At 40.7% G+C, this 25,879-nt stretch overlaps 1 protein-coding gene across 1 annotated transcript; it reads left to right on the forward strand.

Annotated features, from left to right (window-relative positions):
• The first annotated feature begins 3,278 nt into the window (after nucleotides 1-3,278).
• Nucleotides 3,279-24,398, forward strand: LOC117473116 (DNA excision repair protein ERCC-6-like). Its single transcript, XM_034118607.1, has 3 exons — nucleotides 3,279-3,477; nucleotides 13,913-13,957; nucleotides 20,407-24,398. Exons 1-3 carry the CDS (start codon nucleotides 3,422-3,424, stop codon nucleotides 24,143-24,145), a joined length of 3,840 nt encoding a protein of 1,279 aa, XP_033974498.1. The 5' UTR covers nucleotides 3,279-3,421; the 3' UTR covers nucleotides 24,146-24,398.
• Nucleotides 24,399-25,879: the final 1,481 nt, after the last annotated feature.

A 25,879-nucleotide genomic window follows, 5' to 3' on the forward strand; every position in this document is an offset into this window, starting at 1 on the left:
AAGCTATTTTCCTAAATCCTATGGAGAAATTGCATTGCTGTTTGTCGAAGGAACCGGAAGGAGTTCACTTCCGGGTTTTAGGACGCGTCACTGTGGCACTCTATTGTAGTCATCCCTAAGCTCTGAATATGATATTGCTACTTAAAGTTCACCTATTATGCAAAATCCACTTTTTCATGTCTCTTCTACATCAACATGTTCAGTTGTTTAACAGTCTTAGAGACAGCTTCATCCCGCAGGCAATAAGACTGTTAAACAACTGAACTGCTGAAACAATTGTGTAACCAATCACCAACCAAGGTAACCCCCACCCCCCACCTTATCACCTGGCTCCTTATTTTCATCTAAAGTAACAGACAGAGAATCAGCACTTTTGAAACAGGGCTGAAACAGAGGGGATTATGGGATGCTGCAATGATCTGTTTGGTGTTCCAGCCAATCAGAGACAGGCTCTGTATATATCTGAGACCTGTAATATATTGATGAAAAACAGTATAATAGGGGACCTTTAAATACCTGCTAACATTGTAATGGAGGGTATTATCTATATATACAAAAATGTAAGCTGACAATTAATCAATTATTAGATTAAATTAATTGTTAAATTACCATTGTTATTTTGTAATAAATGTGTTTATTAAAACAATGCTTCGAGCAGTTATCAATACATTTCTATTAAATCTTATCGTGTGTCCTTAAATGATTATTACCACATCAGTCTAATATTGAATCATGATAATGGTTTAAAAAAGGAAAACTTACCAAAACAAGATTTAAAAAATACAAACATAACTTTTCTGAATCAATTAAATCTATTAAGTCAGTACTGTCCCAAGCTGTCAACCCTGTCACGACAGGGTCAGTCCTGTCACACAGGAAATTATAATACAGACATTTTTTTTAAGTGCAATAACTTCTGCAATTGTGAGCATGGAGGTGGGGGGTCATATCCACATCAGCTGTTTTGAAAAATAATTGGTGTAAAAGTATTTCTTTTACAACAATATGACTACCTGGTGATTATTCTTTCCTTACCGTCTACTACAGTTAACTGATAGGTTGCTAAGAATTCTTAAAAGGATTAAAAAAACATTTTAGATTAGGGACATGTGATCAATGGGAAAATGCTATTTGTATTAAAAAATATATTAGGAAACCATTCTACCGTACTCACATTTGTCTGTGACAGGGCCTGACATCTTAAGGGTGAAACTCATTTAAAAATGGATTTTATTCAATAATAAAAACATGCTGAGATGGGACAATATGTGTTCCTAACAGTTTAACATGTTCTCCATATGACCTGTTTTTGAAATTGAAAGAAAGAAATAATTTTTCTTCAGTATATTTAGATGTGGAAATATACGTTTCTGGTAGAATGACTTAATGGAGAATATAGCTAGAGCGATTAAACAAGTGGAGAGGTGGTCATATAACTGGGGATTCAAAATGTCAGAAAGCAAGTCATGCTACATGGTATTCACAAACAAACGAAAGATTGATGGCCAACAGCTAACACTATATGATCGTCCAATGACAAAGGTGAATGAGTTCAAATACCTAGGACTGTGGTTTGATAGCAAATATACATGGAAAATGCATATTAAACAAGTGGAAACAAAATGCAAAAAAATATTAAATTTATTGCGAGCTGTAGCTGGATGCAACTGGGGCGCAGACAAACAAGCATTAATAGATATTTACAGATCAATTATGAGGTCCACAATAGACTATGGTTGTATAGTGTATGGAGCAGCAGCAAAAACATCGCTTTTAAAAATTGATAGACTACAATATAAAGCATTGCGGTTGTGTATTGGAGCGATAAAGTCACCCCCTATCAATGCAGTTCTGATAGAAGCAGGAGAGACACCTCTGGAGATCAGAAGAGAGAAACTTGCTCTGTCATACTGGGTCAGGCTACAAGGAAGTGGAGAGGAACATATCACAAACAGAATACTACAGGATTGCTGGGAATATGCAAAGTTCCAGGGGCGTGGGTTTGGCTGGACGAGTAAGGAGAGACCGAGAGCACATGGAGTGGAGACCATCACGTTTGCCAAAGCAAGCCCATTTAGCAGTGTTCCCCCATGGCTTTCCCCAGAAGCTAACATAGATGTGAGTATCATAGAAAGGAAAAAAGAGTGGCAAATAAATGAAGTGGGAATTCAAACGAGTATGTATCTGAACGAAAAGTACTACAATTACCTCAACATTTACACAGATGGTTCTAAGAACAAGGAAGAGTGTGTTGGAGTTGGTATACATCCCAGACTTTAAAATATCGATCTCAAAAAGAGCGTCTGATCAATTATCAGTGTACACAGCAGAAATGCTTGCTGTAATAATAGGATTACAGTGGGTTGAAGAGGTCAGACCAGAGAGGGTGGTGATGTGCACAGATTCATTGTCCATATTACAAAGCATACAATCAACAACAACTGCCAGAGAAGACATTCTCATAGAACTGAATACGACTTCACAGAGGCGGTATAGATCTGCAGTTCTGCTGGGTGCCTGCACATGAGGGGGTGAAAGGGAACGAGTGTGCTGATAAATGAGCAAAAAGTGCACTTCAAAAGGAAATAACATTACCAGTTCAACTTGGAAAAGGAGAAGGAAAAGCAGTAATTAAGAAGAAAGGGATGGAGATCTGGCAGAAAAGGTGGGAGAAAGACCAGAAAGGCAAAGAGTATCATAAAGTACAAAAGACAATCACAATTAATATTTATAAAGAAAGAAACAGAAGGGAGGAAATCATGATAGCTAGACTCAGAATAAATCACACTGCATTGAATGGTGCTCTGTATGTCATGGGGAAAAGTGACAGTGACAAGTGTAGAAACTGTGGAGTTAAAGAAAATGTGGAACATATCTTATTACATTGTGACATCTATAAAGCTGTAAGAGAAAAACTAAAGGATAAAGTCATAGAGGCAGAGAGGGAATGGAGTGTGGTTGGTATTCTGGGAACAAAAGGAGAGGGAGTAAGAGCTACCAGAAAGGCACTGTTTACCTTTCTGAGTGAAACTGGGGTAGGAAAAATAATTTAACATTAGGTTAGAACAGATCATAGATTGTTGTTTTGTTTTGTTTATTTATTTAATGTTTTTTGTTTATTTATTTATTTTTGATTAGATCATAGATATATACGTCCATGAGTTAAGAGATGGAATGATATGATGATTCACACTCATGTCCAGTAGGTGGCGGTATGCACCTTAAAGTTGTTTGAAATCCGCCAAAAACCGAGAGAAGAAGAAGAATAACTATTTGGCGGGGACTGAGCTGAGGTTAGCTGCGTTTCAAACACAACAACACACAACTCCTCTCAGCAGCAGCTATCGGTGTGTCTGTGGGGTTCTTCTACCGAAAAATTCCCGAATTGTGTTTGTTATTCGTGGACAAGCTAACACACAGGATGGATGACTCTCAACACAAGGGCGAAGTTGAGGATATTTCCAAGAAACTAGAAAAGTGAGTAAAGCTAACGTTAACGTCGGTGTCCCGGATGGCATACTTAGCATCAGTGCTAACGCCACACAGGTTAACATTACTCAAAGTCTAGCCACTTTTATGCTAACGATGAGATTACATTTCGTCAGAAACCACAGATATAACACTAGGACAGCTTCAAGGTATGCTATGTGATATACACCGGTAAATGAAGTTTGCAGAACCGTAATTAATCATATTATATATTCTTGAATACTAAAGTCCTACATTCAAAATGTATTCATTAGGAAAGGAGAAATACCTCGGTCAAAAACTGCTTTTACTGTAACCATAGGTATATTGCATGACTATGATAATATGGAACGGAAGGTGTGTTTGAATTATTTTGATCGTCAGTCAGAAAACATCACAAAGACTAGACAAACTACAAAATAACGTTGGTAGAACTTGCTGATATTTCAACCGCATAAAGCTGATAATACTCATGTCACTACTGCTGTTACTTTAACTATGTATTCATTAGGAAAGGAGAAATACCTCGGTCAAAAACTGCTTTTACTGTAACCATAGGTATATTGCATGACGATGATAATATGGAACGGAAGGTGTGTTTGAATTATTTTGATCGTCAGTCAGAAAACATCACAAAGACTAGACAAACTACAAAATAACGTTGGTAGAACTTGCTGATATTTCAACCGCATAAAGCTGATAATACTCATGTCACTACTGCTGTTACTTTAACTACATGAAGCTGTTAATACTCTTGTACTTATAGTATACTGTTTAAACTTTGACTACGTAAAGCTGATTTACTTTACCTTTACTGCTGATACTCTAATGGCGCAGTTCCACTGCAGCGCGGAGCTCGCTTTAAGCGTGCCGTGTCGTGCCGTCCCCTTTTTTGGTTGTGCTTCCACTAGGCCAATTACCGGCGCGGCACGGCGCGGGGCCACTTTTTCACCTCTTTTCTGGCCCTAGAAAATTGTGGTTCTATCGGGGCCAACAAACAGGGCTGAGTCGGGCTGAGTATGCTAAACTAGAGAGAGGAGCGCTGGCAAGAGGGCTAGAACTACAACAAGATGGACATATTTGACCGTGATTTAATTGTAATACACGTTTCAAAATGATGCCGAAGTAACAACATACTGATACCGGTTAGTAAAAACCATGAATTAATGCTTTGTCAAGTCTGCAGACAGACGGCAGGCGAAAAACCTTTTAAAATTCGTGTTTTTCTAGATGGAGATTGGCTAAGCTAACGCAGTATATGCCCCGACCGTCCACACTCACAACAACGGCCTATACAGACATAAATAAAGCAGCGACTGTATTCACCATGACACAGGCAGTCTGTGGTGTGTACTTGTTTAACTTTTGTCGAGTTTCTGAACATATATAAGGAGCTGTGAGCTCTGAGTGCTAACGGCTAACGGCTGTGTTGTGTTTCTGGATTTCTCATTGAAGATGACGTCACGGCTCCGCCTACACTGCGTTACTATAGTAACTACCCCAGTTCCTAAACTGTAATGGAAGCGCAGCATGAAGTGAGTCGGCCCTGTTAAGGCCCAACGCGGCCAAGCCGTACCGAGTGTGGCCGAGGCCGACCGTGTAGTGGAAATGCGCCATAATGGAGCATTTCCACTACACGGTCGGCCTCTCCATCTAGAAAAACACGCATTTTAAAAGGTTTTTCGCCTGCCGTCTGTCTGCAGACTTGACAAAGCATTAATTCATGGTTTTTACTAACCGGTATCAGTATGTTGTTACTTCGGCATCATTTTGAAACGTGTATTACAATTAAATCACGGTCAAATATGTCCATCTTGTTGTAGCCCCCTTGCCAGCGCTCCTCTCTCTAGTTTAGCATACTCAGCCCGACTCAGCCCTGTTTGTTGGCCTCAATAGAACCACAATTTTCTCGGGACAGAAAAGACGTGAAAAAGTGGCCCCGGGCCAAGCCGGAACTAGGCCTAGTGGAAGCGCAACCAAAAACGGGCACGGCACGACACGGCACGCTTAAAGCGAGCTCCGCGCTGTAGTGGAACTGCGCCATAACTCAGGGGTGGGCAAACTTTTTGGCTCGGGGGCCACTAGAGTTTTAAAATTTGACAGACAGCCTGGGCCAGTAGCAGATGGTGGAAAAGTGGCGGCTGATATTGTATTCTTTGAAAACTGCAACGGTTTCTTGGCAAATAAGACATACAGCCTTATATCGCACTTCGGTGAAAAAATATTTAGCTGTCCACTCCTCATTAACATTGTCAACTTTTCTTTTCTTTGGTCCACTCATGGGCTGCGTTTCACTTCTCTTATTTTTCATTTCCTCGCTCCTCAGTATCGGGGTGTTTCTCAATCGCGAGTAAAGCTGCTCCAGAGCCACTATTTCAAGCATACTACGTCATCGAGTGCCGCCGAAGTACTGTTCCAATCTCCAGCATACTTGGAAATCTACCGAGCCCGGCGTACTCCGTTTGGAGAAATATCGAGGCTGCACCATGGATGTATAATAAGAACTGGATACAGCGTGGGAGGCGGGGCCTCATTCATTCCTATGAGAGTTGCTCATTCGCGCATGATGATAAAATGGCCCAACTTTTGAGAGAGCGAAACGTCACAGATTACCCGGCATGCCTGAGAAGTATCCGTATGTGCGCTCATAGCGCATGCGCAACTTTAACCATGCCCCCCAAAATGCTCGTTCACATCAAGCACGTCAATTTGCGTACACGTAACAGCACCGCACGTTCATGACAGCATGGTAATGGTTTGTTATTATGATAGATTTGATATTAACGAGGCGGCAGTTAGCAGCTAGCGGTTAGCTAGTAATTATGCTAATTTACACATCAATCGTTATGTACTTTTATATTACGCTGTAACAGGATCTAGTGATATCCAAGCAACAGAGCTTCGATTAGCATGAAAGAATTATTGCACTGTATATATATGTGTATATATATATATACATATATATACAGTGTAATAAGCTTCTTAGTGCAATAAGAAGCTACAGGGAAGTTAATCTACGTCGGTAATATTAACTTTATTTAATACAACATTTACGGTACAAGATTTAATCATACAGCCCATGTAGTATAATATTTTACAAATGATGAATTACAGCAAACGTGTCCAATATATCCATTATTACAGCTCCGTGGGCTGGCAGTAAGGCGATATGGGTCCGTTCTTATTGTGCATCCATGGGTAAAGATAAATGCATGTAGTGCTGAACACGTAACATGAACGTGCCGGGCGGCGCGGTCCAGTGGGTTAGATGCGCGTTCATAATGCAGAGGGAAATAACTCACAGAATAACGTTATTAGCACATTTTTACAACTTGAGGAACGAATGTTTTTAATAAGGGCTATACAAGTGTTCATACTGGGTAGTTTATTTAGTTTAAAAAAAATTATCCAACGATTTACAGACCACTCTTTCCCCATGTAAGTCAATGGGAAAAAGTGTTTCCGGGCCTGGCAACCAAAAGGAAGTGTAGTACCGCCGTTTGGCCAGCACGAATATTTTCATCTGAGTCCGGCGCACTTCCTGGGGGCTTGGGCTGCACATGAGTAGACTCCGGTCTTAAAATCCCCACAATGCTTTGCGCACGGACCAATTTCCCCAAATCTGTGACGGAAAATGTAAGGCGAGGCCTCTCATATGACACACACCTGCACACTTGCTAGCCTGTTCCACTCTTTGTTTTCCGAATGCCAGGAAGTATTCTTGCCTCGCTTCTGAAGCAAGATGCTCGGCAGACATGTGCTACCAAGCAAGCGTACTCGCGATTGAGAAACACCCTCGGTCTCACCGGAAGTTGATTTGTCTGCGCCTGTCACTCAAGCCCCCAGGAAGTGCGCCGGACTCAGATGAAAATATTCGTGGTGGCCAAACGGCGGTACTACACTTCCGTTTGGTTGCCAGGCCCGGAAACACTTTTTCCCATTGACTTACATTGGGAAAGAGTGGTCTGTAAATCGTTGGATAATTTTTTTTAAACTAAATAAACTACCCAGTATGAACACTTGTATAGCCCTTATTAAAAACATTCGTTCCTCAAGTTGTAAAAATGTGCTAATAACGTTATTCTGAGAGTTATTTCCCTCTGCATTATGAACGCGCATCTAACCCACGGGACCGCGCCGCCCGGCAAGTTCATGTGATGCGACGTGTTTACCCATGGATGCACAATAAGAACGGACCCATATCGCCTAACTGCCAGCCCACGGAGCTGTAATAATGGATATATTGCACATGTTTGCTGTAATTCATCATTTGTAAAATATTATACTACATGGGCTGTATGATACAAGTAAATCTTGTATTAAATAAAGTTAATATTACCGACGTAGATTAACGTCCCTGTAGCTTCTTATTGCACTTGCAATATACCATTAAAGGAGTTGAACGTTGCTGTTTGCTATTACTATAATACCACGCAGGGATAAACCAGAGTTTACAACCTTTGCATGTGGGCACAACACGTTTTGACCCAGATTAATTAGCTATACCATATGATATCGCCCGAGGAAGTCGTCATACTTATACATATATAAATAAAGATATATGTGTCAAAGCTCTAATCAAATTAACAGTTGTATTAATTATACTTGTATATGTATATATATATATATGTATATAGCCTGTGTTGTATATTTATACACACAAATGAACAACCTTGTGTCTCAAATAACAAGTTGTATTGTAGTGTTTATTTTAGTGTTGTTTTATGCTTATCCACATTTTGATTTCTGAGCACAGGAGAATGCTGGGCACAACATAAAGCTCAACAGTGAAGCTGGCAATGCTGAACAAAACCATCTAGAGTTATAATATTTATTCAGCTGAAAAAGTCAAAGCTCTACGAAAATGTAATTAAAAATACATAAGCATTTCAGGTAGAAATCAGCATTTTATATAGAAATTCACAAATATAAGAAATGAAACCTAAAAGAGATGTTACAAAATGTATACCTCTGATGGCTGGCAGAGTAGAACTAGGTGAAAAAAATAGTGACAACAATTTTTAATACAATTTATATAGATTAAAAGGTAATATAATATTGATTACAATGATTCTATTAAAAAATCCACCAAACATGATCAACAGGAAAGCCCCCTGAAGGCATGTTATGGTTTGAAAAAAAGTTGAGGATGGGGTCCAGACAGTTAATTCAGGAGAGTCTTCATTTTGTTTAAAGAACATTTATTGACACATGCCATATGATAAATGTTAAGTCTTTGGGGATTAGACCCCGATCCTGAAATCATATATCTAAAGGGGGAAATGCAGCCGTGAGCATATAGGGAACCCCCCGGGGTCTAGACATTGGTGATGATGCTGAAGATCTGGATTTGATGAGGAGATGGGATGAAGAGGAGGTGTGATGAGGTCTTTGGATTAGCTCTCCTGGCACTGGATATGATGAAAGGAGATGGGATGAAGAGGAGATGTGATGAGAAATGCTGTTTTCACCACAACCTCTGCTGCTGAATGATTTTATATATTGTTACTAAAAGTGCTTGTCTTTGATATTATAATGATTACACCAGAAAGTCACTCTTTGTGAGATTTATCTTTTCACATTTTTCCCAGCCACAAGATGATTTCATTCATTGGAGGCCTCAAAGCTGGGTGAAGGTATTGATGCACGGATCAATGCAATCCTTTACAACAGCATTCCACTATGGTTGGGGATGTCTGTAAAAAAAGGAGAAATAATCTTAAACAAAACAAGTGTCGCAATATAGGGAAACAAACTGTGACAAAAACATATCAATTAGATCAGAATCAGAATACATTTACATTGTTACAGCAGAAAAGAGCCAAAGACAGCCTAATGTTACTTAAAGTATGCATAAAAAAAGTATTAAAGATTAAAAACCAGAAATTATAATAAAAAGTTACACATTTTACAAAATACACATCCTGTAACAGTTTGGAGGATTTAGCAGCCTGGTATATTACAGTTTTAGCGGCATATATATATATATATATATATATATATATATATATATATATATATATATATATATATACACACACACGGTTGGTATTTAACAACAAGGGGTGTTATAGTCTGTGTTGTAGTGTGTGATATTGGCATTTATGGAAACATTTTACACCTTTCCTTCAAGTATTATACGTTTTAGTTACTTGTGGGCTACTTAACATGAATAATCATGGTTACTATCCTTTTACTCCATCACATTTCAAAGAGAAATAGGCTATTGTTATTTTAACTCCACCATCATCAGCTTTACTTTTTAGATAAAGATTTAAATCACAATTGATCATAACTCCAAATACATATATTTGTATATATTACCAAGTGGTTTCATGTAGGCTACAACCCACACAAGTATCATGCTAAATTAAGCTCTGTTGCTTGGATATCACTAGATCCTGTTACATCAGCGTAATATAAAAGTAGCCTACACAACGACTGATGTGTAAATTAGCATAATTACTAGCTAGCTGCTAACTGCCGCCTCGTTAATATCAAATCCATCATAATAACAATCCATTACCATGCTGTCATGAACGTGCGGTGCTGTTACGTGCTTCTTCTTCTCTTGAAATTGACGTGCTTGATGTGAACGAGCATTTTGGGGAGCGTGGTCAAAGTTGCGCATGCGCTATGAGCGCACATACGGGTACTTCTCAGGCATGACGGGTAATCAGTGACGTTTCGCTCTCTCAAAAGTTGGGCCATTTTATCATCATGCGCCAATGAGCAACTCTCATAGGAATGAATGAGGCCCCGCCTCCCACGCTGTATCCAGTTCTTATTAAACATCCATGCTGTCAGCAGTGTAAGAAAAAGTTTTTAGAGAGTACTTGTCCATGGACAAGTGAGTTTGGCAATTTACTTGTTCCGAATACATTTTTCACTTGTCCAGAAAAATCGATCGGCATCGCATTTTACATTTTCCCACGGTTTTTACGGTAAGATTTTACTGCATCACACATAGGGTTCCGGTTATGCTTTTCGATTCCGGTTCTTTTCGGTTCTCGATTCTGGTTCGTTGAGAGGGTAAAAATAAGTCCTATGACAAACTGGGAGAAAAATATATTTATGAAAACATTAAGTCAAATCTGTATTCCTATTTAAAAATCACTTCATACTGTTTAATTTTGTTACAGTTATTGAATACAATTATATAAAAATAATTGTTTAGTTAGTTCTATGTGGTACAGTTTGAGAATGTACAATTGGCCCAGTCTCCTCTGATGTTACACTGCAACCTGCCTGTGAGACAGAGTCCAACCACACAGTCTGTGTGTCCAACACATGTCCTGCAATAAACATGCTCCAGCTGCTCACTGTTTGTAAAAGTAAATAAATAGTATTTTCATTTCAATAATGTACTTTCTATACCCTGCTTCACAGAGGTGGGAGTAAGTCCTACATGTGCAAGTCATGAGCAAGTCTCAAGTCTTGACCTACAAGTATCAAGCAAGTCCCAAGTCACTGTGGTGAGAGTCAAGCAAGTCAAGTCATTGCTCAGGTCAAGCAAGTCAAGTCATACGAAATTCTGATGAATAAGCCCAGTTTCCGCATTTAAATCAGTTAAAAGACAGTGGTTATGAAAATGGATTTAACCCACACTATGATCTTCATTACATACACAGTTAATCATTTGAAATCTAATTTAGACTGATGACAATCATATTAGATCAATATTAACCCTAGAACTGCAGACAATATAGCTAGGACTCAGTCAAAAAGTCTGTTCAAAAAGGCAGAATTCCAGGTAAGAAAATCATATATGGCATTTGCCATTACACATATTTAATTTAAACGTCTGTTAACACTAGAACCGCCAACAGCATCAGCACCTACATAGATATCATTTTCAAATCATTTAATTTGTTCCTCTTCATAATTTCCTTATAAACTAAGTAGGACGATTTAAAACTCACTTAATTGGGTTAATTTAGAAATTGCTTCAGTTTATCATCATAACAGATCAAAAAGTTCAGATTCATTTTTACAATAAATCAAGGAATGATGCACTTCTACAAACAAAAACAACATAATTAAAAGATTTAAACAAACTACTAAAAGTAGATGAACTACATTATTCAACAGTTTACAGTAACTTCTGATAACACAGGGGAAATAAACGAGGCATCTCTTTTCCTCTCTCTCCCTCTCCTGACAGCCCGTCAGTATCGGGGTTAGTACAAATAAATCCCTTGGAGGTTCTAGTGTTCATTTACCGTTTTGTCTTCTCTTTGTAATGCTTAATCGATTTGAAACCAAGTCTAATAGCTTAAACTTAACGTTAGCTTTCTAGCTAACACAACACATTCACGCACCTTTCTCTGTGGTTTTTTTTGTAGTGACGAATGAAGTTGGATATTGTGGTGGTCGTGTCACTGATCTTTATGCTGCAGACCCTGCATACCGCTGTTCTCTTCTTATTAGCGTCATCGACAACATAATCCTTGAATCCAAACTTCACTATTTGTGGAGTAACGCTAGCCGCTGCCATGTTATCTGACACTCCTGCCGTCTAGTGGGTTGCCAGGTTTTCGCGCATGGCGCTATAATCACCCAATCACGTTTTTCGAAAAAACTAAACGTAATATCTCACTACAAAAACAAACGCAAATATTTAATTTGAAACAGTCAAGTCCTTTCAAGTCATCTGTCTCAAGCTTAAGTCAAGTCTCAAGTCATGAATACCAAGTCAAAGTCAAGTCTTTTATCAATGTTAGTCAAGCAAGTCTCAAGTCAAAAAATATGCGACTCGAGTCTGACTTGAGTCAAGTCATGTGACTCGAGTCTTCATAAACAATACTGACATTCCTGTGCTCCTCCGAGTCTGGGGGTCCGGGGATGTGAGGACAGCGCAAGGACACAGACAGGGAGGCTGATTTAATTCATAAAGGAAATGGCGGTCAATATTAACAATATAGGAGCTAAAACGCTTAATAACCTTCATTACGTGTTAGAGAAAGAACATAAGAAAGTTTGACAAATATGAGTTGATTGATGAGAGAAAGTCTCTAATGTCCGAGTGCAAGTGAATGAGCGCTAACGCAAAAAAAAATGAACGCCACTAATTATTTTAACGCGATTAACGCATGTGTATTTTTTGTCCTCCGCCGCCCAGTAGTTTCAGAGCGCATCGAGTTTAAAATACCATCTACAAGCTGATGCTGACAGCCCTGCTCCTGCCGCCCGCTTGTGGCAGACCACACTTCCACGCTCACCGGCAGGCCCGGACTGGCCATCGGGAGGACCGGGAGGGTGTGTGTATGTGTGGGGCGAGCGAGGCACACCTTACGTGTTGTTGTTGTTGTTAGCATCTGGTGCTAGCTAGCTGCGCTAACGGATATAAGGAGCTGTTTCAATGAAAACAGAGGAGCGACATTTCACCGACAACTGCGCCGAGCACTTGACTTTATGCAGGTAGGCAGACAGTGGGACATTGTACGAAAAGTCAGCACACTCAGCACGGATAGTGCGCGCAACATGATTGCAGCGTCTAGGCAGCTCCCGTTCGAGCATATATGCCTTGAGCTGCACATAGCTCCAACGATCCATCAGTGTCTCCACATTCATTCACACACACACACACACACACACACACACACACACACACACACACACACCATGTATACATCACTTCAGGGGACATTACATTGACTTACATGCATTTCCTGGAGACTTATCCTAACCATAACCAACACATGCCTTACCCTTACCCTAACCCTAACCAAGTCTTCACCCCTCATGGGGACCTCCATTTTGTCCCCACACGTGACTATGTAAACAGATGTAGGTCCCCACAAGTATAGTAATGCTAGGCCACACACACACACACATTTCTTTATTTTTATATTGTTTTATAAGTTTTGTAGGTTTTTACTTATATTATTTACTTAACAGTTTTTCACACACACACACACTTTGTATTGTATTATTGTATGAGAGAGGTTCCAGGTTGAATTGAGGCGAATATTTGTAATGTTCAGAGGTTGTTGTGTTTAATATTCATGAGAATATTTGTCATTGTTCAAATGATAATAAACAAACATATAAAGCATATTTGTCCACTCATATGTTGATAAGAGTATTACAAACTTGAAAAATATCCCTCTAAGGTACATTTACAACAGATACAAAATGTGCGATTAATTTGCGATTTAACTATGGACAATCATGCGATTAAATATTTTAATCGACTGACAGCCCTAGTAAATACTTGTCTTTAGCATCCCTTTTTAATGCTAAATTGTTTCTTTAAAATACTTATTTTTTATTATCCTTATATATTTCTTTTTTTCTACCTACTTTGCAACTTATTTCTTTAGATTGTTTATGTTCGCACCACCAGGTACCAAAGCAAATTCCTAGTATGTGAAAACGTACCTGGCAATAAACCTGATTCTGATATGTGACGGTGTTTCTAACCCTGTTCTTGTCTCAAAAGGTCATTGTCCATGGATACAGAAGACAAGATGGACACCTACCAAAGGTAACACTAAGTAAAAAAAGAATGCAGATCTGTATGCCACATTGTTAAAATATTTACCGTCCTACGTTTATTTAAATTGTACATTTAGTAGTTGCTCTAAAAGTTATTATAAATACAGTGGTTCAAAAGGAAATTGAATAGTGGAAGTGTTTCCATAAAACTCCTTTAGTCTGATATCATGTTCGCATGATGTAGTATTGTTAGATGTGCCAAGAGCAAGGACTGTCTTAGGTAAGACAGCTTTTATGTGCGCAGCTCCACTTGCTTGGAACAATCTTCAGCAAGAATTGAAACTGAGCAATCTCATTCCTCTGCATATTTTTAAAGCTAGGCGAAATGAAATGCTCGTTGATACTATGGGCACTTGTAAATGTCGATAACTATGTAAATGTATCCTGTAAATATAATGTATGATGTCCTTTATTGTTTTATGTTTCATGTGGAACCTATATGCTGCAGGTCTCCCTTGAAAAAGAGATTTATGATCTCAATGGGACCAATCTGGTTAAATAAAGGTTTGAAATGAAATGAAATGTTACTTAAAAAAATAAAAATAATTATTACATAAGCAGAACCGCTCTTTATTTCGGTCAAGGTGGGACACATAGGCTAAGGCTACACTTGTATAATAATAAAAATAATTGTATTTTCTATACAATAGACTTAGATTCCAGCAACTGCCAGAGCATGGTAATGTCCAAAGAACATAAAAAAAAAAAATATATATATGTATGTATGTATATATAAATAATTAGGGATGCTCCGATCGCCAATTTTGGGGTCGATCGCCGGAATCAGTATCGGCCGATACCGATCGAGTGGGCGGGGCCTAAATGGAAGATTTAACATCACTTTAAATCTTCCATTTAAAGTGATGTTTAAAACTCAGTTAATGGGGCTCATTCACTGGAGCTTCCACAAACAACAATCAACTTAATTATTACATTCAAATTATGTACATTATTCAAGTTTACATTCACTTTGGATAATAACACGGGAGAAATGAGCGGAAGCGCTCTCTTTTCCTCTCTCCCTCTCTCTCCCCCTCTCCTGACAGTCCGTCAGTATCTCATGCAGCTCACTGATCCAGTAATGAGTGACCCGACAGTGAAGAATAAATATATTTATAACTAGTTTAGCTTGTTCCAGAGGTAGATAAAATAGCTAAGTGTGTTAGGTCTAACTCTTGTGTGTTTCGCTCCGCTCACCGGTCCGTCACAGCGGGCGGAGCTGCAGGATTTCTGCATCACACACGTTGCATACCGCTATTTCACTGTCTTTTTCGGACACCTTAAAATAATGCCAGATCGGTGAAGCCATTTTGGCGAGCTTGTTTTGCCGTGCACAGAGAAAAGTGTCATGTATTTTACGTCATGCGATCGGCTCTCGCGATCGGCATGTTTAGAGAGCACCGATCGATCAGTAGAGAGTGAGTATCGGCCGATATCGATTGGTGACCGATCGATCGGAGCATCCCTATAAATAATCAATTTATGTTAAAGTGGACCAATCATGCTATATTTAAATGATATATTGTAGGGCCATACCTATATAAAGTATATTTATACGTTTCTGTTTTCAAAATACCAAACAGATCATGCATTTTAGCCATGCCTCATTTCACTCCATTTGCTGTTCTCCAGCCCTGTTTTTGCAGGGGGCTGATTCTGTGAGCTGCAGCTGACCACGCCCCCCTGCAGGAGAGGGGAGCGTGCTCTGATCAAGTCAGAAGAGGGGGAGAAAAATAGATATCCGTCCTCCGTGTTTTATTATATTATTATATAGAGTCGTTATTCATTTGTTTTAAAGCTCAATAAATAACAAAGAAGACCTTTGACCGGCACTTTTCTAATTTTGTCCGGCGAAAGAAATCCTAACTGAAACTCTGCCGCACTGTCCCCTCCCCTCGTTCCTTGGAAGAGGCGGAGAGGTGGGTGTTTGTCATCTGCTGGTGGACTAACCGGAGAGAATTACAGTGCTTGCCTCGACAGGGAGGGATTGCATTGAATTAAAGCAGCAGGAGCAAACGCTTGCCTCGGGGAGGGAGAAAAAAAGCCACAGCGGAGAATAAACAGAAGGGCAACCATGCGCGGGAAGTCTTCTTCGCTGCTTTTGTGGCAGACTACAGCGCCACTTACAGGCCTGGCATATGTACTACAGCGTCTCCAGCGCTTTCGAGCGGCAATGGCCGGCCGTGGCCCAACCGCACATTCCCCTGATAGGTGGGGAGTTGGCCCAATAGCCGTAGCTCCTCCGTCCTGACCTCAGTAACGTGTTCAAATCTGGATCAGTTTTTATCAGATCCGTTGCAGCCCCGTTTTTAGAGATTTGGGTATGGAGGAAAATAGAGAGGGTTGTGTTTTCTGACACTTGGTGAGTTCCCTCGAACACCAGGGACACGTATTCATGTATAAAAGACGTACAAAAGTGCATTTTGCATGATAGGTCCCCTTTAAATAATGTTTTGATCTGTTATATGGTTATGTAAACAGGGCTCGACATTAACGACTGCCCGATGGCCCGAGGCAATCTAGTATTTAGCTCGGGCAATGAAGCCTCACCTGCTGGTTGCCCGATCGGGCAATCTATTATGGCAATTGTGGAGATGTGTCAGTGCCTGACAGCGGTCAAATCGGTTGGAAAACGATGAAAAAGTTGCCAAAAGTCGGTCAACCCGTCTTTCTTCATGGACGTCGCCCAGAGTTCCCGTTAGAATATTTTTTCGCCGGTCAACATGTCCGTTAAAGTTGAAATCTTCCAGACAAAAGTAGAAAAGTGCCGGTCAAAGGTCTTTGTTATTTATTGAGCTTTAAAACAAATTGATATGATTCGATATTAAACAAACTAATTATAGTAGATTAACTACATTATTCAAAAGTGTACAGTAACTTACAATAACACGGGAATAATAAACGGAGCGCTCTCTCCCTCTCCTGACTAGGGATGCCAGAAACTGACCATGATCAAATTCGAAAATCGGACAGCCCTGGCAAGAGAGAAAAAACAAAAAGTATTTTCGCAGAGCTTGCATTTTACTTCATTTGCACTTGTCAGTTCGAAGTAGTTCCACGAGGAACTCTTCTTTGAACGTGCCGCTTTGTTCATCTTTAGTTGTGTTGTTCTCACTGTTCTGTATATCGCCAATAAATCAATCGCACGTGTGACGGAGAAGGGGGGGGGGTCGGGGTCGGTGTGTAGCAGGCTGCAGCAGGCAGCAGCAGTCTGCACTCTGCGCAGCCTGCGCTGCTGGCTTCCTCCAAGTTTACAGTAAAACAAACTGGTGGTGTGACCAATGGCCATTTACAATTATTAATACTATTACTATTATTAGCATTAGTCTATATTTTGGTTGAAACTAAGCCAGGAAAAAAAAGAAAAACATAAATAATAATAAAAAAATATATAAATAAAATCGAATTTTAAAAATAATTTTCGATTATGGAGACTAACGAATATTCGAAAAATCGAATAATCGCTGGCATCCCTACTCCTGACAGCCCGCCAGTATCATGCAGCCCGCGGATCCAGTAATGAGTGACCCGACAGTAAAACTAAACATATCTATAACTAGTTTAGGTAGTTTGAGAGGTAATTAAAATAGCTACGTGTGATATTCTAACCTGAAGTGTGTGTTTTGTTCCGCTCACCGCTGCAGGTGATCATGCAGAGCTGCGTGTCGACTCGTCAGCAGCAGCTGATCTCTCTCTCCCGTCAGATTAGACTTTAGTCGCGTTTATGTCCATATCGATCAGATCTAGCTAGTTCTAGCTAATGATATGACTACCTGCTTATTAAAAGACACCTAAACAATAAGCGTCGCAATGCAACCGGGTGAGGCCACAAAGTATAGCGCAGCATTATGCATTTGTTTACATGCCCACCGGAACCCTGAGGCATTACCAACAGATCAACCCATACAGGACATCTCTTTCTCCACATTAAGTGTTAGACATTAGAATGGACTATTCTTGTCTGTCACATATTCTTCTTGTCTGTCACATAAGTGGCGCAACTGAAGCGGTATTGCGCTAAAGGGAAAAAATGTTGACCGGACATTTTGACCGGAGAGATTTAGATTTGCCGGTCTTCAGCATATTTTACCGGTCATAGTCCGGTAATTACCGGCTAACGGGAACTCTGACGTCGCCATTTTGTGTGCTTCGCGGATGCGCTCGGCTCCTCTCGACTGCTGATCGGGTCTGCTCGGTCAGCTTCCGGATGAGGAGGCATTCGTTCGACCAACTTCGCGATGTTCGGGCTGGCCCGGTCAATACGATTTCTATACAATGAATACTACCCGGACAATGAATCGAATGCAACCACACTGTTGTATAAAGCAGTTATTTCAGGGTGGTTTCGGTAATTTCTAATAAGCCGGCCAGACTCGGTCTCCCAGACTAACAGTAGATAATATTACAAACATTTTTAACAGGGGCCATAATAGTGTAAATAATGTTTGTTTTGGCAGTTATAACTGAATGTAATGTTTTCTACTTTTTTACATCTGGGAAGGCATTTGCCTTCATCAGATGGAAAGTGTCTTGACCAACAACTTAAGTATTTCTTATAGCTATGCAGGGCATGCAAGTGAGCAAACACAAACAAGAACTCATGCAAACAAACAAGTGAAATGAACTCTGTTGCTCTCCCCGAGGTTTCTCCCATTTTTTTCCTTTTAAACTGTGGGTTTTTCTCCGGAAGTTTTTCCTTGTATGATGTTGAGGGTCTAAGGACAGAGGGTGTCGTATTTTTCTCATACTGATAATCTGCACAAACTGTGCTGTTGTATTAGCTGTAAAATGTCTTTACTGTAGGGTATTTTTATTATTTGTACAGCACTTTGGCTCGACCAAAAATCGTTTATAAATGTGCTATATAAATAAAACTTGAATTGAAAATTGAAATTGTATAATACTGTGGTGGTTCATCTTATAATTCAGTCTAGAGCAGGGGTTTTCAAAGTGTGGGAAGGTGAGCCTCCCCTCAGAGAACATATGAACAGCCGCGCCCCCCCTCCCAATTATTATTGCTATTATTATTATTATTATTATTATTGTTGTTATTACATTGCATTTCAAAGAGGTCCAGTAAGAGAACATGTCATTAAATGCTCTGTTTTCGCTGTCTACCTTCCGCCATTTGAAATTATTCCGACTGTTTCTCTCCTCTTGTCTCGTCTCTGTGAGTGTTTGAATCTATTGTGCTGACTCACTGACTGCACCGATTTGATTGGCTGAGTAGCGTCACCTCCTTAAAACATTAAACAATCACTTTTTAAAACCTTTTTATCTTTATGTTTTAAACATATTGTATAAAACTCCTCCACTACTTGGACTATTCCTTGCACCCCTCTAGAATAAGCCCGAATGGTCTCAACCATATTGCATCAGTAATAACGTGCACTTGTTGACTTGTTATAACAAGATCGCAAGGACACTGGTAGCGATCGTACAATTGAGTGTTGTTCAGTTTGTGTGTTGTGGAACATGCGTGTCCGTGCATGAAAATATACCACACACCCAATTACAATAGCATGTTCAATTCACTACCCTGGAAGTTAATAAAGTTGTTAAAGTTGGAACAGCCTGTGGACAGCCGTTCTTCCTTGCATGTCAGTCGCCGACACCTTCTTACAGAGGACAGGCACATCTAGCTGCAGCACGACCCGTATATTTTCGCACGCCGTGTTCTCAACACATATCTTTTAAACATTTTTAACATTTTCAACATCGTGGATACATCCTTATATGCTCCCGGCAACACACTGAACGTCAACTTTATCTCCTTATTACACTCACCCCTACTTTAGTGGGAACAATGAGTCTGCGTCTTTGATGCACACAGGAATAAACGCAGATCATCCTCTGGCTGCAGCCTTGACCGGCACTTCCTTTGATCAGAGTCAATGCGGAAAACCCGCACTCACACAGGTAGGTGGAGGTGAAGGGAGTGAGCACTTTAACAGCCTTTTTGGCGAGGTGGGGGAACTCGGTCTCCACAGACAGGCAAAAGTGTGCAAATGTCACTTTACTCGTCTTTTTCTCGTTATTATTTTTTCTCACGCTGCGCCTCCCCTGAAGCTCTCTGGCGCCCCCCAGGGGAGGCGCGCCTCACACTTTGAAAACCGCTGGTCTAGAGAATGCACCAGACAACATCCGTGCGCATTTTTCAGGGCAATCTCTATTGGGCTCAGGGCCATCTGTAAATTAGCTTAGATGGCCCACAGGGCCATCTCCCAAAATCCTTAATGTCATGCACTGGTAAATGTATTTTTATTGTTATATACATCTTGTAGCCATTGATTAAAGTTAAATGCATACATTTTATGAATTGTCAAATTACTATGTATTGAAATTAACATTTGTAAATACTTTAGTAGCAGCTCTTCTTCAGACTACATCTATTTTTTTATTAAATATTCTCTGATGTTCTTGTCTTTTTTCTTCCAGATTCATTAAAGAGGGAAAAGATGTTGCCAGACAAGGCGACATGAACCAAGCGCTGAAGTTTTTCAAACTGGCGTACAAAATTCACCAGAGTCAAAAACTTGAAAGCCGGATAAAGCAAATTGAAGAACTTCTTGCTCAGAGTGACTCAGAGGAAGAAGATGAAGAGTTTGTCAATGTTAACGGCAGCGGCTTAATGCTTTTCAAAGACTTGTATGACAAGCTTTATGACTTCCAAAGAAATGGAGTCGCCTTCTTGTACAGTCTCTGCAGAGATGGACGTAAAGGTGGGATCTTGGCAGATGACATGGGCCTTGGTAAAACCATCCAGGTGATATCATTCCTCTCAAGCATGTATGACAACGAGCTGGCTAAGCACACACTGCTGGTCATGCCAACTTCTCTGATCACAAACTGGACCAAGGAGTTTGCCAAATGGACTCCTGGCATGAGGGTGAAGGAGTTTCACGGACCGAGCAAGGAGAGGACCAGGAATTTGGAGAAAATTCAGAGGAGAAGTGGTGTTATCATCACCACGTACTCTATGCTTATAAATAACTGGCAGCAATTGTCATATTACAATGGCAAAGAGTTCACATGGGACTACATGATCCTAGATGAGGCACACAAGATAAAATCCTCAACTACCAAAACAGCCAAAAGTGCCCACGCCATACCTTCAAAAAACAGAGTTCTCCTAACTGGCACTCCAGTCCAAAACAACCTGAAGGAATTGTGGGCTCTCTTTGACTTTGCTTGCCAAGGGACTCTCTTAGGCACAGCTAAAACATTCAAAACGGAGTATGAGAACCCAATCACCCGGGCCAGAGAAAAGGACACCACTCCAGGGGAAAGGGCCCTCGGGTCTCGAATGTCTGAGAACCTCATGGCCATAATCAAACCCTACTTCCTCCGCAGGACAAAAGCAGAAGTGCAGAAAAACAATAAGAAAGGCCAACTTCCTTGTAAAGAGGAATATTCAGAGACCAAGGACGGCAAAGTCCAAACTACTCCAAAAGACTCTGGCGCAGTCATGCCAACACTGACTAGGAAGAACGACTTAATTGTCTGGACTTACCTTAGTCCTGTTCAGGAAGACATTTACAGGCAGTTCCTTTCACTGGACCACATCAAGGAGCTGCTCATGACAACCAGATCACCTCTAGCTGAACTGAACATCATGAAGAAGTTGTGCGACCATCCAAGACTGCTCTCTGCTGCAGCCATAGCCAAGTTGGGCTTAGAAGAAAGTACAGCTCATGGTCAGCAGAATGATAACATGGAGACATGCACCATCGCCAACATTCCAGACGAGACCTTAATATCTGAGTCAGGAAAGCTCGTCTTTCTGTTTGCACTTCTCCAAAGGCTCAGAGAAGAAGGTCACCGCACGCTTGTCTTTGCTCATTACAGGAAAGTGCTCGACATCATCGAACGCATCCTGGGCAACAGAGGCTTCAAAGTATTGAGATTGGATGGCACAATAATTCAGCTTGCAGAGAGAGAGAGGCTAATCACTAAGTTCCAGACAGACAAAAGCTACTCTGTCTTCCTCCTGACCACCCTGGTTGGAGGGGTTGGTATCACTTTGACGGCAGCAAACCGAGTCGTGATCTACGATCCTAGCTGGAACCCAGCAACCGACGCCCAGGCTGTTGACAGGGCATATCGCATTGGGCAGAGCGAAAATGTCATCGTCTACAGACTGATCACCTGCGGCACAGTAGAGGAGAAGATCTACAGAAGGCAGGTCTTCAAAGACTCTCTCATTAGACAAAATACCGGGGACAAGAAAAACCCTTTTAGGTACTTCAGCAAGCAGGAGTTGAAAGAGCTCTTCCTCCTGGAGGACACAAGGTCCTCGTCCACTCAGCTGCAACTTCAATCCCTGCACTCCAGACACCGAAGGACAGACGCTGAACTGGACGAACACATTGCCCATCTCCACACCATGGAGATATTTGGGATCTCTGACCATGACCTCATGTTTTCCCTCGATGTCAACCACGATGATGACCCTGAAGACCAAGAGGCCCATCACTACATTGAAGGTAGAGTGCAGAAGGCCCAGGAGCTGATGAAGGCTGAGTCAGAGTTAACGATGCAGATGGCAGAAATTATGGCATCAAACACAGAACCAGCCTGGCTCAGACAACCAGCGGACAACCACACTTATGAGAAAAAACCAAGAAATCCAAAACCAAGTCCTTCCTATCCACAGCATGATAGTAACTCTAACGGGTCACCAGTCGTGATAGAGTTGGACCAGTCTGGTTCTGATGAGGAGGACGGCCAACAGAAACTGAGAGGCCATGTTGTTGATCTTACTGCAGATGAGGATATGTCAGAAGAACATCCTGTCGTAGAAGTAAGCCAGGACAAGCTTGTTGAGCAGAACCTTTATTCTCCAAAACACGTGTCTGTTAATCAGGAGAGGAGTTACTTGGTAGCCGATGAATCCTCCCCTCCGGAGGTGATTGAAGAGTCTCTGGTGGTCTCGGATACCAGTGATGCTGAATTAGGTGACATGGAAGATGCCTCCAATCCAAAACTAAGAGACGAGGTTTCTCTGTGTGGGGCTGCTAATGATTCGGCAGGTGACGGCAGCATGGCCTATTTTACAGCAGTTGATGAAGACAAACAACTTTCAAACGAAACCTCACACTCAAACGATTCCAAGACGGACTTGGGCCTCTCACATTTAACAGCCCTGCAGAATAAAAGACTTTCTGTCTTGCAAGCTTCCACTTCAAGCTTCAAAGCAGACAAATCATCCAATGTCAGCACAGGGCTTGATTCCTTTGGAGGCAACTTCAATTTACAGCTTGAAGATAGTGACATGCTCTCAGACCACGATGAACTGGATAATCTGGAAACTGAAGAAGAGGAGAGGGAGCTGCTGTCACAGCTGCAGATGGAGGGGAGCTTTAACATAAATAAATCTCTTTCTGAGAAACATGAGAAAGCAGTCAACCAAAGCTTCAACGGCAACAGCTCTGTAATGGACAATTCAATGGATAATTCCATTGTGACTAAGAAGAAAAAAAGAGCAGCAGTAATTTATGACAGTGATGAAGATGATGTTGATGACAGGAGTCACCTGGACAATACCTTTCAGGTTCTTGGCGCCTCCACACCTAAATTGGTGTCATCTGTCCGCACTCCTCTTCGGTCAAGAAAGAGTGTCGGAGGCAACACCTCCGTGGCCTCACGCCGATCCCTCATTCTATCCATCCAAGAAATTACCAGTGAGGAGGAAGAAGATGATGTTTCAGAAAGGCATTCTGACGAAGCAGAAGAGGACCTCATTGGTTCGACTCATGATGCGCTTCAAGTGGAGGAGACCCTTGACACAGAGAGCGAGGAGGATGTGGAAGAAGAGGAGGCAGATGTACAAGGAGAGGAGGATGATGAGAAGTACTCTGAGTCAGTAGATGACGTTGAGGAGTCCGAACAGGAAATGACCAGCAACATGGAGGAGTCGACCAGCGAGTCCGAGCTAGCCTCTGACGAACAAATGGATCAGTGCACGGCTGATGGAGTCAAATTGAGCAGTAACGGCATCCTGTCCGAGGAGGAGAGCTTCGAAGCCCTGGTCAGGAGAGGGAAGGAGTACCAGAGCAAAGGCAAGCCTGACGACGCATTGAGCTGCTTCCTCAGAGCTATCGACATCCAACCTGGAGATCCTGAAGTTCAGCTCATGACCATCCAACTGTACCGGCAGATGAGCCAGAGAAGTTAACAAAACAATCCTGATACGTAAAAAATAAACCTGAACCTTAAATTATACTGTTAGAATAGACAGTTGGGACAATTTGCACAACAAAACCGCCAATGTGTTTGTTTTTAAAGACAAACACAAAGCAACTACAAAGAGAAATTCAAGTACAAATTATATTTTAAGTTTGAGTTATTGATTTGTTTTGCTAGCTGGGTTCAGAATAGCACATATTGTTACATTTGTGAAATAAAATAAAGTTTTTTTTATTGTAAAACTATTCAGAGTTTATTTCTCATGAACTGTTCATTCATATAATATTTAGTGTCCTGCACTTGTTTCTTCCTAAAAGGGGTAAAAAATAAATAAATACAGAATATCACTTAACTGATTCTTTAACATATTTAAAGGTGGGGTAGGTAAGTTTGAGAGACCGGCTCGAGATACACTTTTTGTTATATTCCATGGAATGCTCTTAACATCCCAATAGCAATGAATATCTTAAGTGCTTTGACAACAAATCCATAAAAAAATATCATCTGTGGAAGCCGTAATACTGTAAAAAGTACGACCAATCATTTTAGCCGGCCCGGCTAAAATAACTGGATGGCCTACCCAGTGGCGTTTTTATATGTACAAAAGTGGTGGGGCACAAAAAACTTAGATGTCTATATATAAGCTTCTGCAGTGACGTGCAGTGAGGTTCATGGCTGGTGAGGCACTGGCACTGACTCTTCAGGTTTACAAATATTATATTTTGACCTAAACCAAAATATAATATTATTTTCAAAAGCTTTTTTTGTCTGATGCTTCGATTAATTTTAAACAGACAGTTCAACAAAAGGATACCCAAAAAATGTCATTTTATCATTTAAATATTGAATTGTTCTCTCTTAGTAAGATCCCATTTTCAATAAAATGGCGGTCTTACCTTGACTTGAAGATGAAGTCCATTTGCCTATCCTTCTGGACAAACATTTCTATTACTTTTTTGTAAAAGTCCTCCTTATGTTCTTGTAGTTTCAAAAGTCTATCATAAATGTAATCCATAGATTTATGATAAAAAAATTATATAAGTAGGGTAGACATGTGGATGTTATCCGGCTAATCAAAACGTGCATTTATCTAACAGGTAAGTTTCCCACAGATCTTATTTCGAGCTATTTTCTAAAATCCTCTGGAGAAATCTCATTGCTTTTTTGTGCTTACTTCCTGGTTTTAGGACGTGTCACTGCAGCTCTCTCGTCTCCTCTTCACACAGCACACTTTTCGCGGCACACGTACTTACAGCCAATCAGCTCTGAATGATTTGAGATGACGTATGGTGGGGATGGTAGCTCCATGCCCCTCTGGTCATTATTTTTTTGCCACACACATTTCATTACAAAATACTCTGAGCATGCGCAGTGAAGTTTTTACAGTCACCGTTGACTTCACAGCGAGAGGAAGGGGCATAATCAGGTTTTGTCCCACATGGCTCTAAACAGCTCAATAGGCACACACTGTGACTGTAGACACACTAATTAGAAGAACACAGACTAAAACAGCAATGTACAGACGAATCAGATGATTAAACATGATCTTAAAATATATTTTTTTTTTTTTTTTTTTTGCATTTTTGTAATCATTATTTGTAATACTTTCTGCTGACACTAGGTGGGGCTGTGCCCCACCTGCCCCTAATGACCAGTCGCCACTGGGCCTACCTGCCTGTCAGCCTTCCATCTGTGCACAAACTTATCTCGTGCCCTCATTGGT

This window comes from Trematomus bernacchii, unplaced genomic scaffold (assembly GCF_902827165.1).
Source record: "Trematomus bernacchii unplaced genomic scaffold, fTreBer1.1, whole genome shotgun sequence".
NCBI lineage: Eukaryota > Metazoa > Chordata > Actinopteri > Perciformes > Nototheniidae > Trematomus > Trematomus bernacchii.

Bases quoted from the DNA above. Each gene is read 5' to 3' on its own strand.
- LOC117473116 (XM_034118607.1), top strand. From the start codon at position 3,422: ATGGATGACTCTCAACACAAGGGCGAAGTTGAGGATATTTCCAAGAAA. The intron at 3,478-13,912 runs GTGAGTAAAGCT...TTGTCTCAAAAG, and splicing joins ATTTCCAAGAAACTAGAAAA to GTCATTGTCCATGGATACAG. The intron at 13,958-20,406 runs GTAACACTAAGT...TTTTTCTTCCAG, and splicing joins AAGATGGACACCTACCAAAG to ATTCATTAAAGAGGGAAAAG.